The 15458-nt window shown below is 41.5% G+C and overlaps 1 protein-coding gene across 1 annotated transcript; it reads right to left on the bottom strand.

Moving 5' to 3' along the window:
* Positions 1-6823: 6823 nt before the first annotated feature.
* Positions 6824-14662, bottom strand: slc5a7a (solute carrier family 5 member 7a). Its single transcript, XM_046390047.1, has 9 exons — positions 13471-14662; positions 12477-12702; positions 12080-12193; positions 11567-11722; positions 11308-11456; positions 10884-11027; positions 10356-10509; positions 9080-9297; positions 6824-8955 (listed from the first exon to the last, which is right to left on the bottom strand). Exons 2-9 carry the CDS (start codon positions 12658-12660, stop codon positions 8284-8286), a joined length of 1791 nt encoding a protein of 596 aa, XP_046246003.1. The 5' UTR covers positions 12661-12702; positions 13471-14662; the 3' UTR covers positions 6824-8283.
* Positions 14663-15458: the final 796 nt, after the last annotated feature.

Raw genomic sequence — 15458 nt, 5'->3', positions numbered from 1 at the left:
ATTAAGTTTAGTTACAGAGAAGAAAACATCACAAAGCACCCTTAAACACCCTTAAGCAGGGTGCTTAAGGAAGTTTACCCTGTTTTCAGTCCACCTGGCTCCACCCAGTGGTCAGAAGAGATAGATAGATAGATAGATAGATAGATAGATTTTACATCCTGTTCACATACTTTAGTACTGAAACCTTTGATTCATTGAAAAAAATGTTATGCTGAGGTCATAGCAGCTGTAAATATGGCTAAAAAGAGCAGCCGTCATTTTGTTGAAAATACTCATTGTATTGTGAAGTTCTGTTGGATTGTTGTGAGTGCTTTTCAGAGCTTTCACGATGTGTTTGTACGTTGTTTTGTGGGTGAGTGTGTGTGTACGTGTGTGCAGTGCTGTATGATGTTATCATGTCACTCATATGATCTCCAGCTTGTGACATTAAGGCAACCCTCTGATGTGACACCCCGCCAAAACGCTGTCATTCTGCAGTATACTGGAGTGTGACCCCCCCCCCCCAGCACCATCTCTGCGCCCATCATCCATGTGCCGTCTCCCCTCTCTCGCCCTCACGTGGCTCCTCTCCAGTGATCCTTTCCCTGCTCCTGTCTGGCACACAGACAGAGATGAGAGGCTGAAACCTTCTCTGCTTTCCTGTCAACACAGAAACACTCATCCTTACTGTACCAACTCTGACCGGATACAACTGAGTCTTGTGTTTTGAGTCTTGTGTCTGCAAGATTTCTATCAGGACATTCACATCAGTGTTTCAGTTTTTAATTTAGTTTGACAGAGTTGGCCTCTCCTCATGTGATGCTCTGGAATAAATCTGAGCGAGCTTGACGCATACTGTCTCTGAGTTCACAAAGCTCCCCTTGGGAGGAGCCTGAAATGTACAACATTTAGTGGACATAAACACATGTTAAAATAAAAACTCACGCGTCTTGTACAAGTGCTGAATCAAGAAGAGTGCTGGAAGGTGGAGGATCCACAGCTAAGTCTTAGTGTCTGTTCACTGAATGAGCATCAGATGTTTGTATGGGTCGCCTGCTGTGAGAGAGAGAGATAGGTAATGAACCCATGTGACTGGCAGAGGTATGGAACATGTGACTATAAAATAACTTTCGTGCCTGAGTCTAAATTTCCAGCTCCATATTTGCACTGAACTATTTACACTCATATACGCTCCCTTTATCATATTGCTGAGTACCTGCTTACTGTACCATTTATCTCCTGTTGTTGAGATTTAAAAAGTTAGAATATAAACATCAGTTCAAAACATACTTTAATGTTATGAAGTCACAGTTAAATTACCAACTTAACCCCAAGCTGTAAGGTGGTGCTTTACTGCTCTCTCTGATTGCTGGGTGTGTTCAGCTTCACCTGTAGACACACCCATCAGTCATGTTACAGAAGTCTGGAGTACACCTGTACATCCCTGCAACAAGGCAGGATGTTAGTTGTAGGTAAGCAAAAACCAACTTTTCCAGGGTTTTTAAAGCTGCAATTACAGATTTCTTGGCCACCTGGGGGCAGCAGTACCAAGCAGTAAACACAACAATGACATACTGTATAACTGGGCTGGTAGCTTCGACAACCTGCCCCACAAGCACACACACACACACACACGCACTTTTACTCACTTTCTTATTGTGCTTCAACTAAAATTTGTCCCTCCCTCATTGGTAAAGAATGACTACTATTGTTCGAGTATGTGTACAGTATGTGTGTGTGTGTGTGTGTGTGTATGTGTTAGTGTGTGTGTGTTCTTGTCACCTTCTCTCAGGGTTACGTCTGCACCCTTGTGCTCCTTAATCAACTCTAATGGATCCTCTGGCTCAGACTCAGTCGAGGCACTGATACTAAAGACATTCACACACACACACACACACACACACACACACACACACAAGACAGGGCGGGGCTGCAGGCTGATGCGTCGTGATGAGCTAAGAGGTACAACGACGACCCTCCTAACATTTTCTTCCTGCCTTTGTCCTTTGTTTCTTCTCTTCCGCTTCGCCATTTCTGTCCCTTAATACTACGCCTCTTGCAGTCAGTTTAATGTCACGCTGCAGTAACCAATAATATCTGGAGTTAAATTATGGCAAATTTAACACAATCTCTGTTGTGTTGTGTACTCAAAATAAAAAATGTTCATAATTTCTCTCTGATCTGATATGTTAAGGGTGTAAAACCAAAATTATATGAAATACAAATAGCATCTTCATCCCCCCAACCACCACCAGCACCAGGGCCCTCGTGCACACATGTATGTGAATGGTTCACATGAGTCCCATCCACTCTCCCTCCCTCAGTGTCTTCATTTGGAGAGTGAACAGGTCCCCTGGGGCTAATGTGCACTTTTGTATGTGCTTGTGTGGCTGCTACATTATTCTCCCCACTGACTTTCTTTGAGATGAAAAAAATGACCGTCCATCCAGTATGTCTCTTCCTTTCTGTCTTTAGAAAAGAGACGGACTGAGGGGAATGTGTTGTATGGAAGGGCGACTTAGGTAATACATCGGGCAGCATGTTTAGCAGAATATTACAATGTTTCATGTTCTCGTCAAACAGTAACCGATTCATATTGAGAGTTTGCAAGTCATTTCAGTGACCACAATAAAAGACAAGCTAATTATTATTAGTTGAATCTGCTGCATTATTGTAAATATATAAAGCAGCCTAGTATCCAGCTTTACATGACAGTAAATCCTTGATTCATACAGCAAAATTATGATTGCAAATATTATTAACTGAGATAGTTTTTGTACCATATTTATCATCAAAGTTGATCAATACTTCAAATACTTGTATCATCTGAAGTACAGTAAGTTATGGTACCGTATCCTCAAGATACTGTAATGTTTTGACATAAATGAAAACAAAATCAAGGCACTGTTTTAAATCCATTAATGCCATACAGCTGAAATGATATGTTAAAATAAGGAGAAACTGTTGCAAACTTGCTTTGCATCGATTCAGTGATCTGGACTGAACATGTGATTTAGGAGACAGAGACAGAGACATGTTTGTAGACTGGAACTCTTTCATGAAAACGGAGCCAGATTAAGTCCATATATATATATATATATATTCAAAGACAGAAAACTTCAGAAAACAGTGTAATGGTACACTGACAAGACTGTTGCTTATACACACAGTTACATTCTCATTTTCAGTGTCTCCCCCCAGACTCCGCATACATGCAGGTCCAAAGGAAAAATGTGATTCTCATTGATCTGCTGGAGGTGACGGCTCTCCGCCACTTGTAAAATCTGGTCTCGGGAGGATTTGAGTAACTATTTGCCTCCCAGCTTTAATTCCATATCAGTGAAGCTGATTCATGGCTCTGACTCATTAAGAATCAGGGGGTTTGCTGATTGCAGGCCAGTCGCCTCATTCCTGCGGTGAGCCCCGGCCGGTCTACCTGCAGCGGGCAGAACAAAGCTGGTTCTATAATTAGGTTCTTGTGGCTGATTCGATTAGAGCAGCCGCTACATTCATTTTGCCAAAGATGCTCCTCAGCTGCTTGGAGGGACTAATGGAGGAGATGGAGAGATATTCGGGACACAATTAGACATGACATTATCCTATGGTGTGTGTGTGTGTGTATACTGTATGTGTGTTTGTGCATGTGTCTTTACTCCTGTATATATGTATATTAAAAAAAAAAACAATGAGCAAAGCTGTTTTCCCCTCAATCGTTTCCATTGACATACCACACACATACTCTCACACGTCTCCTTCTCAAACCCACATCGCTTCTTTGTGCTCCAATGTGCTCCAATGTGCTCCAATGTGCTCCAATGTTTCAATTATCTGCCTTGCAATTAAATTACAGGGGGACATTACTTACGGACATAAATAGTGGCCTGCCAATGTGATGGTGGTGCCTCAGCCTTGGATGAGATACGAGCTGCTTCGAGTCACGCTATCTGGAGTAGAGACCGTCTGATTCAGAAACCAGGTCTCATGCCCTGCAACTTACTGCTTCACTGTGCAGAATGATGCTGTTGCTGTTTTGATCTGCTCAGGTGGGGAAGTTCCTGCGGCCATCTTTAACCTTTAAATCTAATAAGACAAGCGCGATTTTATGACATCACAACTAGAAGTCAACCATGTGATCTGAAAACTTGAATACATCTTGTATCCAGCAGTTACACTTCTGACAGAAAAAATGTTAGCAGATACTGGATTTTTTCAAGGAAGAGGAAGGAAAAACTAGCAAAGAAGTTATGTTTTTTTTCTAAATCAGGTAACTGAAATTTTTTTTGTGAAAAAATGATGATTAAAAGAAGAGCAAAGAAATATTAACATAGTTTTCCGGTCTGTGAAACAGCGCTGGTGTTTGGAGCTTCAGTCAGATGAAAGCTGTGCATGGGTTGAAGGCTCTTCCCCACTCAGATCACAGTAACAGAGACTTGGAATTTTGAGAATATTCACCTCCTGTCAAAGAGGTCATTGAGGAAAATGTCTATTGAACTTGTTGGGCGACTTGTGAGAGACACGAAACACAAAGCAGCAGAGGTTCAGAGACCTTGATTTTTATTTATGAATTTTGAAACTCTCTCCAACCAATTTAATTTACTCATCTTTTAAACTCCAGTTAGGTTAGTTAAACTGAGATCAGATTTAATGAAATTGTTGTTTGTCTTGTTTTTGGTATTGTGGGAGGAAGCCGGAGTACCCGGAGAAAACCCACGCAGGCACAGGGAGAACATGCAAACTCCACACAGAAGGGCCCAGATCGGGATTCGAACCTGGAACCCTCTTGCTAACCTTGCTAACCACTGCACCACCGTGCCGCCCTTAATGAAATATTATCAGTGCAAATTTGGGTCAGATTCCGACCTTTAAGAAATTAAACAATAAACAACAAACATTCCTTCAACTTGACAGTCGTCTTTATAAGAATCCTCTGTCTTAAGTTATGCCTGACATCAGCACACTCGAGATGTCTATCTGAATACACTGTCTACTTTCTGTAATCTCATCTCCTCATGTCCACATTGAGGTAAAGTGCTCTTGTGGGACCTTGATTCCCAGAATTCCCTGTTATCTCTTAAGGTTGGTCTGGGAAAATGAGCCAGACAGCTGCAGGAGATAAAATGTAGTGAAGAAAAAAAATGGCAAAAATTTTACATTTAAACATGGTGTCTGTCTGTGGGCCAGAGGATAAAGTCTGACTGGTTCTTCTTTTGGGATCCAATTAGACAGTTAGTGGATCTTCTTCCAAATGAAGAAGGAAATTAAAAATGCAGCTGTAAGAAGGGATAGTTTTCAGTTTGCATGACCAGCTGATCAAGTCCTTGAGGTTTTAAATAACTGGAAAAGAAATTTAAGGTCATTCACAGACCTTACTGGTAAAAATTTAAAAAACTAATGATATGCAGACTGCTGGAAAGCGTCATAGGACAATCTAAATATATCCAGCCGTTTCGAATGAATGAATCTGTTTTGGTTAACGTCCAAAAGCTTTCAGGAAGAGACTCCTACGCAAAACCCCCACCCACCCACAGCAATCTCGTGCTCATACGTAAAGGCATAAATAAATGGATTGACTTTTGGACAACCGACAGTTTTCCTTCATAATTGTTAATTATCATGAGTGCTCTCTGAGGTACTTTCTATGAATGGAGGTTGGACACACTCTCTCTCTTTCTCCATCCTCTTGTTCTTTTTATGGGATTGGTGTTAGTTCTCAAGGACATCAAAAAGGACACCAGAGATGGAGGGAGGAGGTGCCGTGGATGGGTGGGGCACCTGCGTCATCCCTGCGCATAAGGGCTGGTGGATTTTATGGCAACAGGCGCCAGTAAAGCTACACCCCTCCTGTAAACCCCACCTCTTCTCTGCCTGACCACCAGCAACCCCACCCACTCCCTGGTGGCTCCTCCCAGAGTCCCAGACAGAGAGCACAGCACTTAAGATAATGTAAATAACCAGAGAGGAACAGCTATTTTAAGATGCTGTCTTTCAGTGTGGCCAAGGAGGGGGACAAAGATGCAAGCCAAGCGATTGTAATTTCAGTCACGTTTTCGGCCATGTTCTCTTTCTCTGTCCGCCATCCAGCTAGCTAAAGGGCCTGAGAGACAAGAAAGAGCCTGGACCGGCTGCAAATTCCACACCATTGTACGCCTTCCCCAAAGAAAGATGGTTTCAGAACGATACATATTTTACAATAACAAGCAACTGAACGTCTTCAAAAGAGAGTGAGAGATGCCACCTTTAAGCCTAAAAATACGCACAGAAAAAAGCCATATATCATTAAAATGAGCTCTAATATTCCTAGAAAATAAAGGGGTTGTAAGATAAATCTGAAGGGTCAGGAAATGGTTAACAGAATAGAAGAAGAAACACGAAATCATTTTTACAATCTCTGCTCTTTCTTTATGTAAATTAGTAAATTTGACCTCATCTGAACTAAAAATATGAGCATATAACAAGCCGAAAGTGAAGAATCACTTTATGTTGAACCCATGCAACGTGACAACGAGCCCGAAGTCAACACAGCTTTGCTTGGCCAAGAAAGGTTGGGAACCAGTGCTGTAAAAACCACACAGCAGAACCTTGTCCCTGAAGACCAGAATGTTTCCGCATCAGGTCACTACGCTAACACCCCCTCCCCCCACCCAACACACACACACACAGTGAGATGTCATTTTGCAGTAATTTCCTATCTAAAGAAAGGGTTAATTTCTCTAATCAAGTCAAACTGCATTTGAAATATTTTCAGTGTTTGTTTTTTTTTTTAATATGAGTCAACGAATAAATAAATTTGAATTACCCATGTTATCTTCTTACAAAAGTAGAATTTATATATTTTGAAATTCTGAAATAATTTCTTCTTTTTTTATTGTTTCATCTTTTATAACATCAAAAATAAATAAACATTTAGACAGAATCCTCTCCATCTTATGTGAATAAATTTTAACCAGCATTATCTGTAATCTATAGATCTTTTTTCTCCATATTCATACAAACACACAACACAGAGAAAATAATCTGTACACTGCTGTGAACAACAAAGAACAGAATTGTAAATCAGAACCGCTTTGTTCTGCAACAGTTATTGTTTGGCTTTGCGAAGTCACAAACAAAAAATATTCACAAACAGCAGTTGAAAGTACACTACTTGATATAATTAGATCTTTTTGTTGAGGTTACATTCATATTCAAGTCTTTGTTCGCTGCAGTTTGACCAAAGTCCAGTCACAACTGTGGACATTAAATGTATCTTTTCTCACAGGTTTCATTAAGGCAGTTAAAATACACAACTTTAAACTTTGAACACTAATTTACACTGATTTCTTATGATTAAAACTGACATTAAAGAGAACATTAATTAATGCTTCAAGTCAACTACCATCACTACTGCTTGTATATTTTCTACTCAGCGTGATACATGGATTGTTTCCCTCTTGAGTCAGTGATCATTAATAATAATAACGTAGATGAGAGAAATGATTGCCTGTCAAAAACTGTATGAAACAAAATCAGTGTCAGTTGTTGACTTATAAGTCACTGAGTATATTTCTCTTAATGACATTATAGTTAATTCAGTGCTACAAATGTGAATTTGGTTACATGTGACATAAAATAACTGGCTTGATATGACGGACTGAAGTTTGAAAATTTCCTTCTCTCCATCATTTCCTGTTGCTGATTTATTTCACTTTCACTCTCTCACAATCTGATTTTCATAATTATCGCTGTGTTCAACGTGTGTGTGTGTATGTGTGTGTTATTGCTTTTATCTACTTGGTACATACTTGCTAAATAAATAACTCCTTCCAAATTATGGGTGTGCTGTAAGTCGCTGCTTATAAAGTACCTGTAACTGTTTAATTCCTTGTCATATTTCTGATCGAATATTTCCTCGATGTGCAGCTTATCTTATCTCATCTGCATCCTGATCTGCCTTTTCGTTAATGACATAAAAGGACTTAAACAAACTGAAAAAAAGTCACTGAACAAAGTTTTCGTAAAGTATCTACAAACCAGTTCAAAAAATGATGAATATACAGTACACCCAACTATCTATAAGAACTATCTATAAGAGTGTATGTGTGTATTTTTTTTTGATGTATTTCAACTTCATATCCAGACAATCAGCAAGCTGCTACACTACAGTACATATCCTGACAATTGGCTGTTATCCAATCACCACAAGCAGGATGTGGTACTTTATAGTCCAGAGGGAGGACGGTTGCTTGTTGTCTCTTAATTGTTACTTCTTTTTGGAGTTTCTAACAGAGTGACCTGTTCTCTGTCACAAGTCACACTTTGAGTTTGTCATTCTTCATCATGGTGAGAGGAGTCAGGGCTGGACTCCTCCTCTTCTTCCACTGTTTCAGTCGGCAGCGTGTCACGGCGCGTGAAGGCGGCCGTCAAGGTCACGCTCAGCCGCGGTTTGACAGGCGCCATCTCCGACAGCCCGATGTTGTTGCCACGACTTACAAGCGTTGTCTTATCCATAATCTCTCCGCTGTGCTTGGACACCACTGCGTCGAGAAAGTCGTATTTGTGCGAAATCTTGCCGCTCTCAAACAGGTACTTTGCAAGGTAGGAGAAAGCAACGTTTCCCACGAAGGAGGCGAGCATTGAAATGGTCTTGAAGGGGAATTTCTGGATGACAACTTCCTCCATTTCTCCAGTCATGTTGTCCATCCGCAACTCAGTGGTCCAGCCAGGGTAGTAAATGAAAGGAGGCAATCGCAGGTAGGGTTCACCTCCACCTATGCGCAGCACCATACCGAACAGGTAGGCGGCCACCGAGCCATACGTGTTGGTGCCTTTGACAAAGAGGACGCTGAGCAGCTGGGGAAAGATGATGACGTAAACCAGGTCTGAGCTCAGGTACCACAGGCCATAAACTGTCCCGGTTACTAGTGCCATCAAGGTGGCAAGGCCACCAAACACAAAGATGGTGATACGCATCACCCAAACGATCTCACGGTCAGAAGCCTGAGGAAACAGAGGGGCAGCGATAAAAGGATTGTGGCACATGAAGAACAGCCCAAAACAAGCTCAACAGTGGATTTTGTGTAAACCATGACAGAAAACTGTTAAGTGACACAGATATACTTACTGATTGTCTGAAGGCGAGCTGGTAGATGTTCCTTGCAAACATGGAGCTTGCTGAAAGGATGGAAGAGTCTGCAGATGACATGACGGCTGCGGACACTGCACCCAGCCCGAAAAAAGAGACGAATGGTGGGCAAAGGTGTTGGAGAACGATGGGCAGGATCATGTCTGCTTGGTTCTTATTTTTAGGAGGAATGGCACCATACGTTGTCTGGTTCCAGTCTGAGAAAAGAAAAGATGCAACTAACATTTATAAGGTCTATGAAGGTTCTCAGTCAGTCAGTCAGTCCTAAAAGACATCCAGCAGCCTTTGCATCTAGCACTTTAACTAACATTTATAATGACACACCCAACATGCCCAGTATGTACTGTAACATAAATAAATAACATTAAAGTCACTACAGTTGAACGTGTGTTGGTTCTTCTTCCTACAGTGTTTTAGTTTTATCTGTGCTCACTGCAAATCTGATTTGAAGAAGCAGAACCTGCAAGCATGGTTCACAAGCATCACAATTAGTTTGGAAGCCAGTAGTCAGTGTACTCAAGTGGGATGTGAAAAATCAAAGCCTCCAGAGCACATACACTGAGACTGGACTTTACAGTGAAGGAGGAGACATCTTGTGTCCAGCAATAAAACTTGTGGAAGGGAAAATATTTGCACATTCATATATTCTGGAATCATTAACAAGAGAGAAGGAATAGGTGTCATTATAAGGACTTTGATAAGGGAATTTTATTTATTGTGTGGAGAGGATCTTTAAGGTCATTAGATAAAATATTCATAATATTGAAGTATAATAGAAATTGAAGACATAGTTGATTCAATATTCAGTATGAAACTCATGCATTAAAATTTCAAAACTGTATCAAACATGAACAATCATGAGAACATGAAATATTATCAATTTAGTTTCTTTGTTTCTAGACTTTATTGATAATAGGAAAGCAGAAAGTTTGTAATGAGAGCTCATGTTTATTATTTTTATGTTGAAGCAAGACAAAATAAACTTGTGTATTCAGATGTTCACGGAGGAATGTGACGCCTAAAAATCTGGAGATCAAACCTCTAATTTGGTCCCTAGCTTCCCTCTAATGTAATATTTACACGAGCAGTGTGGTTATTAAACGGATTGCTGATTTATTATGGATGAGGTGAACCAGCTGCTATTTACCAGGCTCTCTCAGATCTAAGGGCAACATCCAGAGCCCGACCTCCCTACCGCTGAAGCAAATACACGCACTGACTTTGCATATGCAAGCTCATGTGTGAGCTCTCTAACCTGTGGAGGCCCCTATGGCCCCGATGAGAACGGAGGGCACAGCCATGATGAGGCACCCGAAAGCAGCCAGGAAGGAGAGGACCTGAGCGTAGGTAGCCGAGGAAGCAGACAGGACTCGCTGGAAATACACCTGCCAGGGTATTCCTCCAAGCATCTGCAGCGCATTTAGACACCAGTGAGTAACATTTGCAGAACTGAACGCCAACATAGACAAGCCAGTTTTGTTCATGTAATCACAAAAGCACAAATATGCCTCAAAGACCTTCACACTCTGTACAGCAGGGCAACAGGGCAAAAATGAAAACATTTCAAGAAAAACGCAACAGAGGAGGAGTTATTCTTTTTAAGGACAGAGACGCATACTTTTGAATGTAACAGTAAAGTCAGAGTGCATTAAACTCTGCCATGAGGTCCAGCTAAGATATGATAAAGAGCTATCTGTAAGGCAGATGTCAATGAGTTGACTGATGATGAAAATTAGACTTGGTTCTGATAAAGCGAGAGGTGAACGATTCGTGATTATCGTACCAGGAGGCAGAAGTTGTCGATCCAGACCCAGGTATCGCTCTTGTGGATGCTGCCTCTCCAGGGTGACTGGTACACCTGCTTCACTGCAGTAACAGTGATGTCTGACACCGCAGTGTTGGTCAAAGCGAAGGGGACGCTGATCCACTGCAGACAGCCAGAAACAAATACAGCAATGAACAGTTAGAAACAAAAAGGATTAATAGGAATTTACTTCTAGCTCTTTTTTTTAAATCCCACATTAGTTTATTATTATCATTTCTGGTTTGTCACAAATAAATCTTTGCACTGTCATTTTATGTTTTTAAGCATAATTCTTGGAGTGATTTGGCATATTTTAAGGTCAAAGTACATTTGGTGCACGAAATACAAGAAGGGCACCTAAATACTTCTGTCTACCTTTTGCTTGTGCTCAACATGAACCTACCAGGCCGACAAAGATGCAGAAGAGCTGCACAACATCTGTGTAGGCCACAGAGTAAAGTCCTCCAACCAGGGTGTAAAAGATTGCAATGAGTGCAGAGATGATCACTGACATCTTAATGTTGATGTCCACGATGACACTCAGAGTAGCACCTAAGGTCATGGACATACAGATGAATGGATATTACGGCTGCTGCAGCATCGTATAGAGAATAAATTCACAAGAATATTTTACTGCGTTACGCACAGAAACATGAACTCACCAAGGGCAGATAAGATGGCAGCGGACCAGAAGATCTCACCCATGAGTGCTGGTATGAAGAGGAGGCCGCCCATGCGTTTCCCATACAGCTGCTGGAACGGGTCCAGCATGGTGACGTAACCTCGTGAGCGCATGGGTTTAGCAAAAAAGAGACCACCTGACACAAAGAGTTGACACATTTCAGACTGAGAACTGACCCTCCCAGCACCCAGAGCTGAGACACCCTTAAATATATACTAATATATAGACTAAACCCTAAATATGTAGAAATCTATACTTGAGGATAAACGCATTTTTAGTCATCTTCAAGTATAGATTTCTACATATTTAGGGCTTAATTTTGTACTGTTTTTAAAATAAAATTGGAAAAAACCATAATCACATCATAAAATGATGAAGAGGCTGATGAAGAGGATGTGGTCAGTCAGTCAAAATGCCCCTGTTGTGCTCCTGCTTACGGCGAATACGTCTGAACGCCTGTTTTAAAACGTGATAAACGCAGAGTGCCACTCACCCACGACAAGACTGAGGGCATATCCAAACGGAGCTTGTGCCCAGGCCAAGCCATAGTCCGGTAGATACACGTACTCAGCTGTGCCATTGATGTATCCTCCTCCAACCCAGGTCGCTGAAAATCACACACAACATCACTGTTAGAAAAAAAAAAACAACTCATGAGAAAAAGAAGCGTTTAGTGCTAAGAAAATAACTTCCACTGTAACACTATTTTGTTTCCTCTATGAGGAAAACTCATTTCGTTAAAGCTGCTGGTGTGACGACCTTACAAGAATTATTAAAAATACAGAAACTACGCTAGAAACAAACAGAAATTAAGATTAAACTTGTTAAAACAGACCTAAGTATTAATTGTTAATCTCAAAGCGTTACTGAGTAATAAATACGAACTTCACCTGTCATGGTAAATCCACCGACAAATAACCCGATGTCTCTCCCTCCGACCATGATGGTTTCGCTGCGGTCGGTGCCCTCCGCCTCCCCGGAGTGTTTGTTCTTCCATGCCGCCCAGATCCCCACGAACAGGATCAGGAGATAGAAGACCGCGATAGCCACAAGCCCCTCTACATGGATGGTCATTGTCGCACCGGTCTTCCGCTAGGAACGGGAGGGCATGGAGACCTGCTTGGCGCACGGAGAAGATCAAACATTAAGCACAGCACAGTATATGAAAATAATCACTTAGTTTAGAGCACCTGGACAGAAGAGCGCAGACACTTTGATTCGTTAGAAATCCACTTATTTTAACAGGTTCCAACTGACCACAAACAGAACATTTTGAAAATTCCTCTGTCGATTTAGTAGATTTCATGCGCCCTCGTGGCCCTGAAAGCCGTTTCTCCTCGTGAAATGTGACTTTCAACTTAACACAGGTCGTTTGTGGCGAGCGTCACTCGACATTATAAAAATAAGTTTTTTTTTTTAAAAAAAAAAAGTAAAGTGAAAGTTTGCTAAGAGGAAGTATTTTCTAATCCTTCAGAGAAAGACAAGCAGCGAGTGCCACACATTTCCTTGACCAGTTGAATGTAGATTGGTTCCCTTCATGATTAAGAATAAATCCCGCAAATCTGTGAGAATTTGTCAAAAACAATTTTTACAGCAGGTACTCTTTTGTGACTGGTTTTTGATCGAACATTCTCCATCATGTCTGTCTTTCCCTTTGTTGTCCTTCTATCCGGACCCATGCGCGTAAAATTCAAATTACGCACAGCATTCATGATAAAAAAAAAACAAAAACCAAAAAACAAAACAAACCACACTTAGGTCGAGATAATCAGCTTTCGCCTAAAGATCTCTACTCTGATTTATAAGATACCTTTTTCTAAGATACACTTGGATAAACGAACCTCAACAGTTCACGAAAGATTGAGAAACACGCAGAAAACTCACCTCAAGTGTTTCTAGAGTCATGTGAAGGGGCCACCCGAGGCAGGGAACGGCGAGCAGAACAGTCCGACGGTTTATTAAGAGCCTCGTCCGCCCTTTGCACTGCCAGGAACAGTTAAATGAGATGTTGGTGGAGGTCTCCCGGGTGAGTTACCGAGGCTTATAAAGGGGGGGGGGGGAGTGCCGTCAGAGGACTGATACACACGTCAGAGAAACCAAACGTCTCTCTTAATGAGCACCTTGCACGGAAACACGTCACAGTGTACTGGCTGATCTTACTGAGAGAGCTGAGAGATTATTTTACTCAGTAATGGAGATGGATTGGCAACCTGCTTCTTTTTTTTAAACTGCTAAATGACGTGATATGAATTTTAATATAAAGGGAACATTTTGACACATTAAATAATCAATACATTGTGGAGTTTTATGCTTCACGTGGCGCCCCCCCCCCGCTCCTTCAGACTCAGTGCGTAACAGCTGCCTAATTGCGCAGCCATACTTCATGTGGCCTTTTGCCCGCTGTCACTCTCTGCCCAGCCGGCATTTTACCTTACAAGCGCAATTAACTTTGCTCCACAGAAGAGAGTTTTTGCGCGGCTGAGGGGGATGAAACCGCCCTAACCGTGCCCCTGTTTACGAAGGAGAAAACTGTAGAGATATAAATTAATTAAAAAGAAAAAAACGACTATCTTAAAATGAATCCGGATCAGTTTTCTTTGAGGACATTCCGACCCCACTTCAACAGATTCGTGAGCAGAAACGGCCCATCTTCCCTGCTTTTTTTTGGTGCCCAACATGGAAGGCTTCTCCCCGCCTTTGAGCAATTAGAAGTCAATTAAGTGTGCTGTGTCTGTCACTTTCTCTTCAGAGTATAGCCTACATATATCAATGCACTGTGTCCACTTAATGGCCTCTCCTGCCTGAACCCGTTTAATCTGGGGTACTCCTGTCAAAACTGACAGCCATCCAATTAGTATGGATCCTGAAGAGCAGAGGAAAGATTTAACGATATAGTTTGACGTAAAAAATAAAAATAAAAATAAAAAAAAAACATGGCGAGCGCGCACACACACTGGCTGACAGACGCACAAACAGTGTAACGAAGTTATTTGCTAAAGATGGCAGCGGGGTTTACTCATCAAGAGAAAGGGTGACAACTGTGAAACGGACACAGCGCCCCCTTCTGGCTACAGGCAACTTTCAGCACCATGGACAGAAGCTCATTACGAGCCTCAAAGTTCACACACTAACAGAAAACGTTTCAAAGCAATTTTCACCTGTGATGCTTTGCCTATGAAGAACATATGATTCAATCAAACTGTTTCCAGCGCTGCTGTGAGGCTAAAACTGACTTGTGTTTTAAATAATATGCCTGATAAGTAAAGGTTTTAATAGGACCTCTCTCAATGTTCTGTATACCAGAAGAGTGTTTTGTGTTCAGTTCTAAAACGAAAATGAAAACTTAATTCTGTTTCAAAGGGTCAACTGTTTCTCCTTTGGTAGAGCCTTCGGATCCTATTCAAATCTTCGACAACTCTCCCAAACATAAAACTAAAAAAAATAAAGACAATTTAAGAAGTTGATCAATTAGAACAACAGTGAGTCACACCGGTTTGTGTTTGGCATGTCAGAAGCAACTCCAATGCCAAAATCTAAAACATCCGAAAGACAGCTGGAAAGGTTCCTAAACGCATGTTTGACAGATGGCCGCGCATGACCTCGACACCTCTTCAAGCACCGAAACTGAGCCTCAGTGTGTATGTGGCTTGAAGACATGGGCCACAAACACATGCTCTTTAATCATGCCACGATGTCAACATACGAACGCAAAAAAACACAACGCAAAATCAAAAGCAAAAACTGCGCGCTGCACAGCATAACGAGAAGAATCCTCATAACTCCTGAAAACGAAAATGAATGTTCAGGGCCCGAGGACTCCGGGTTTAATGAGCAGCTGTTGCTGGCAGCACTCAAGATGTTCGTGAGAGAGA

This window comes from Scatophagus argus, chromosome 1 (genome assembly GCF_020382885.2).
Source record: "Scatophagus argus isolate fScaArg1 chromosome 1, fScaArg1.pri, whole genome shotgun sequence".
In the NCBI taxonomy this organism is placed as follows: domain Eukaryota; kingdom Metazoa; phylum Chordata; class Actinopteri; family Scatophagidae; genus Scatophagus; species Scatophagus argus.
Note: the sequence above shows the minus strand (reverse complement) of the source record. Positions and strands in the feature narration are given on the sequence as shown.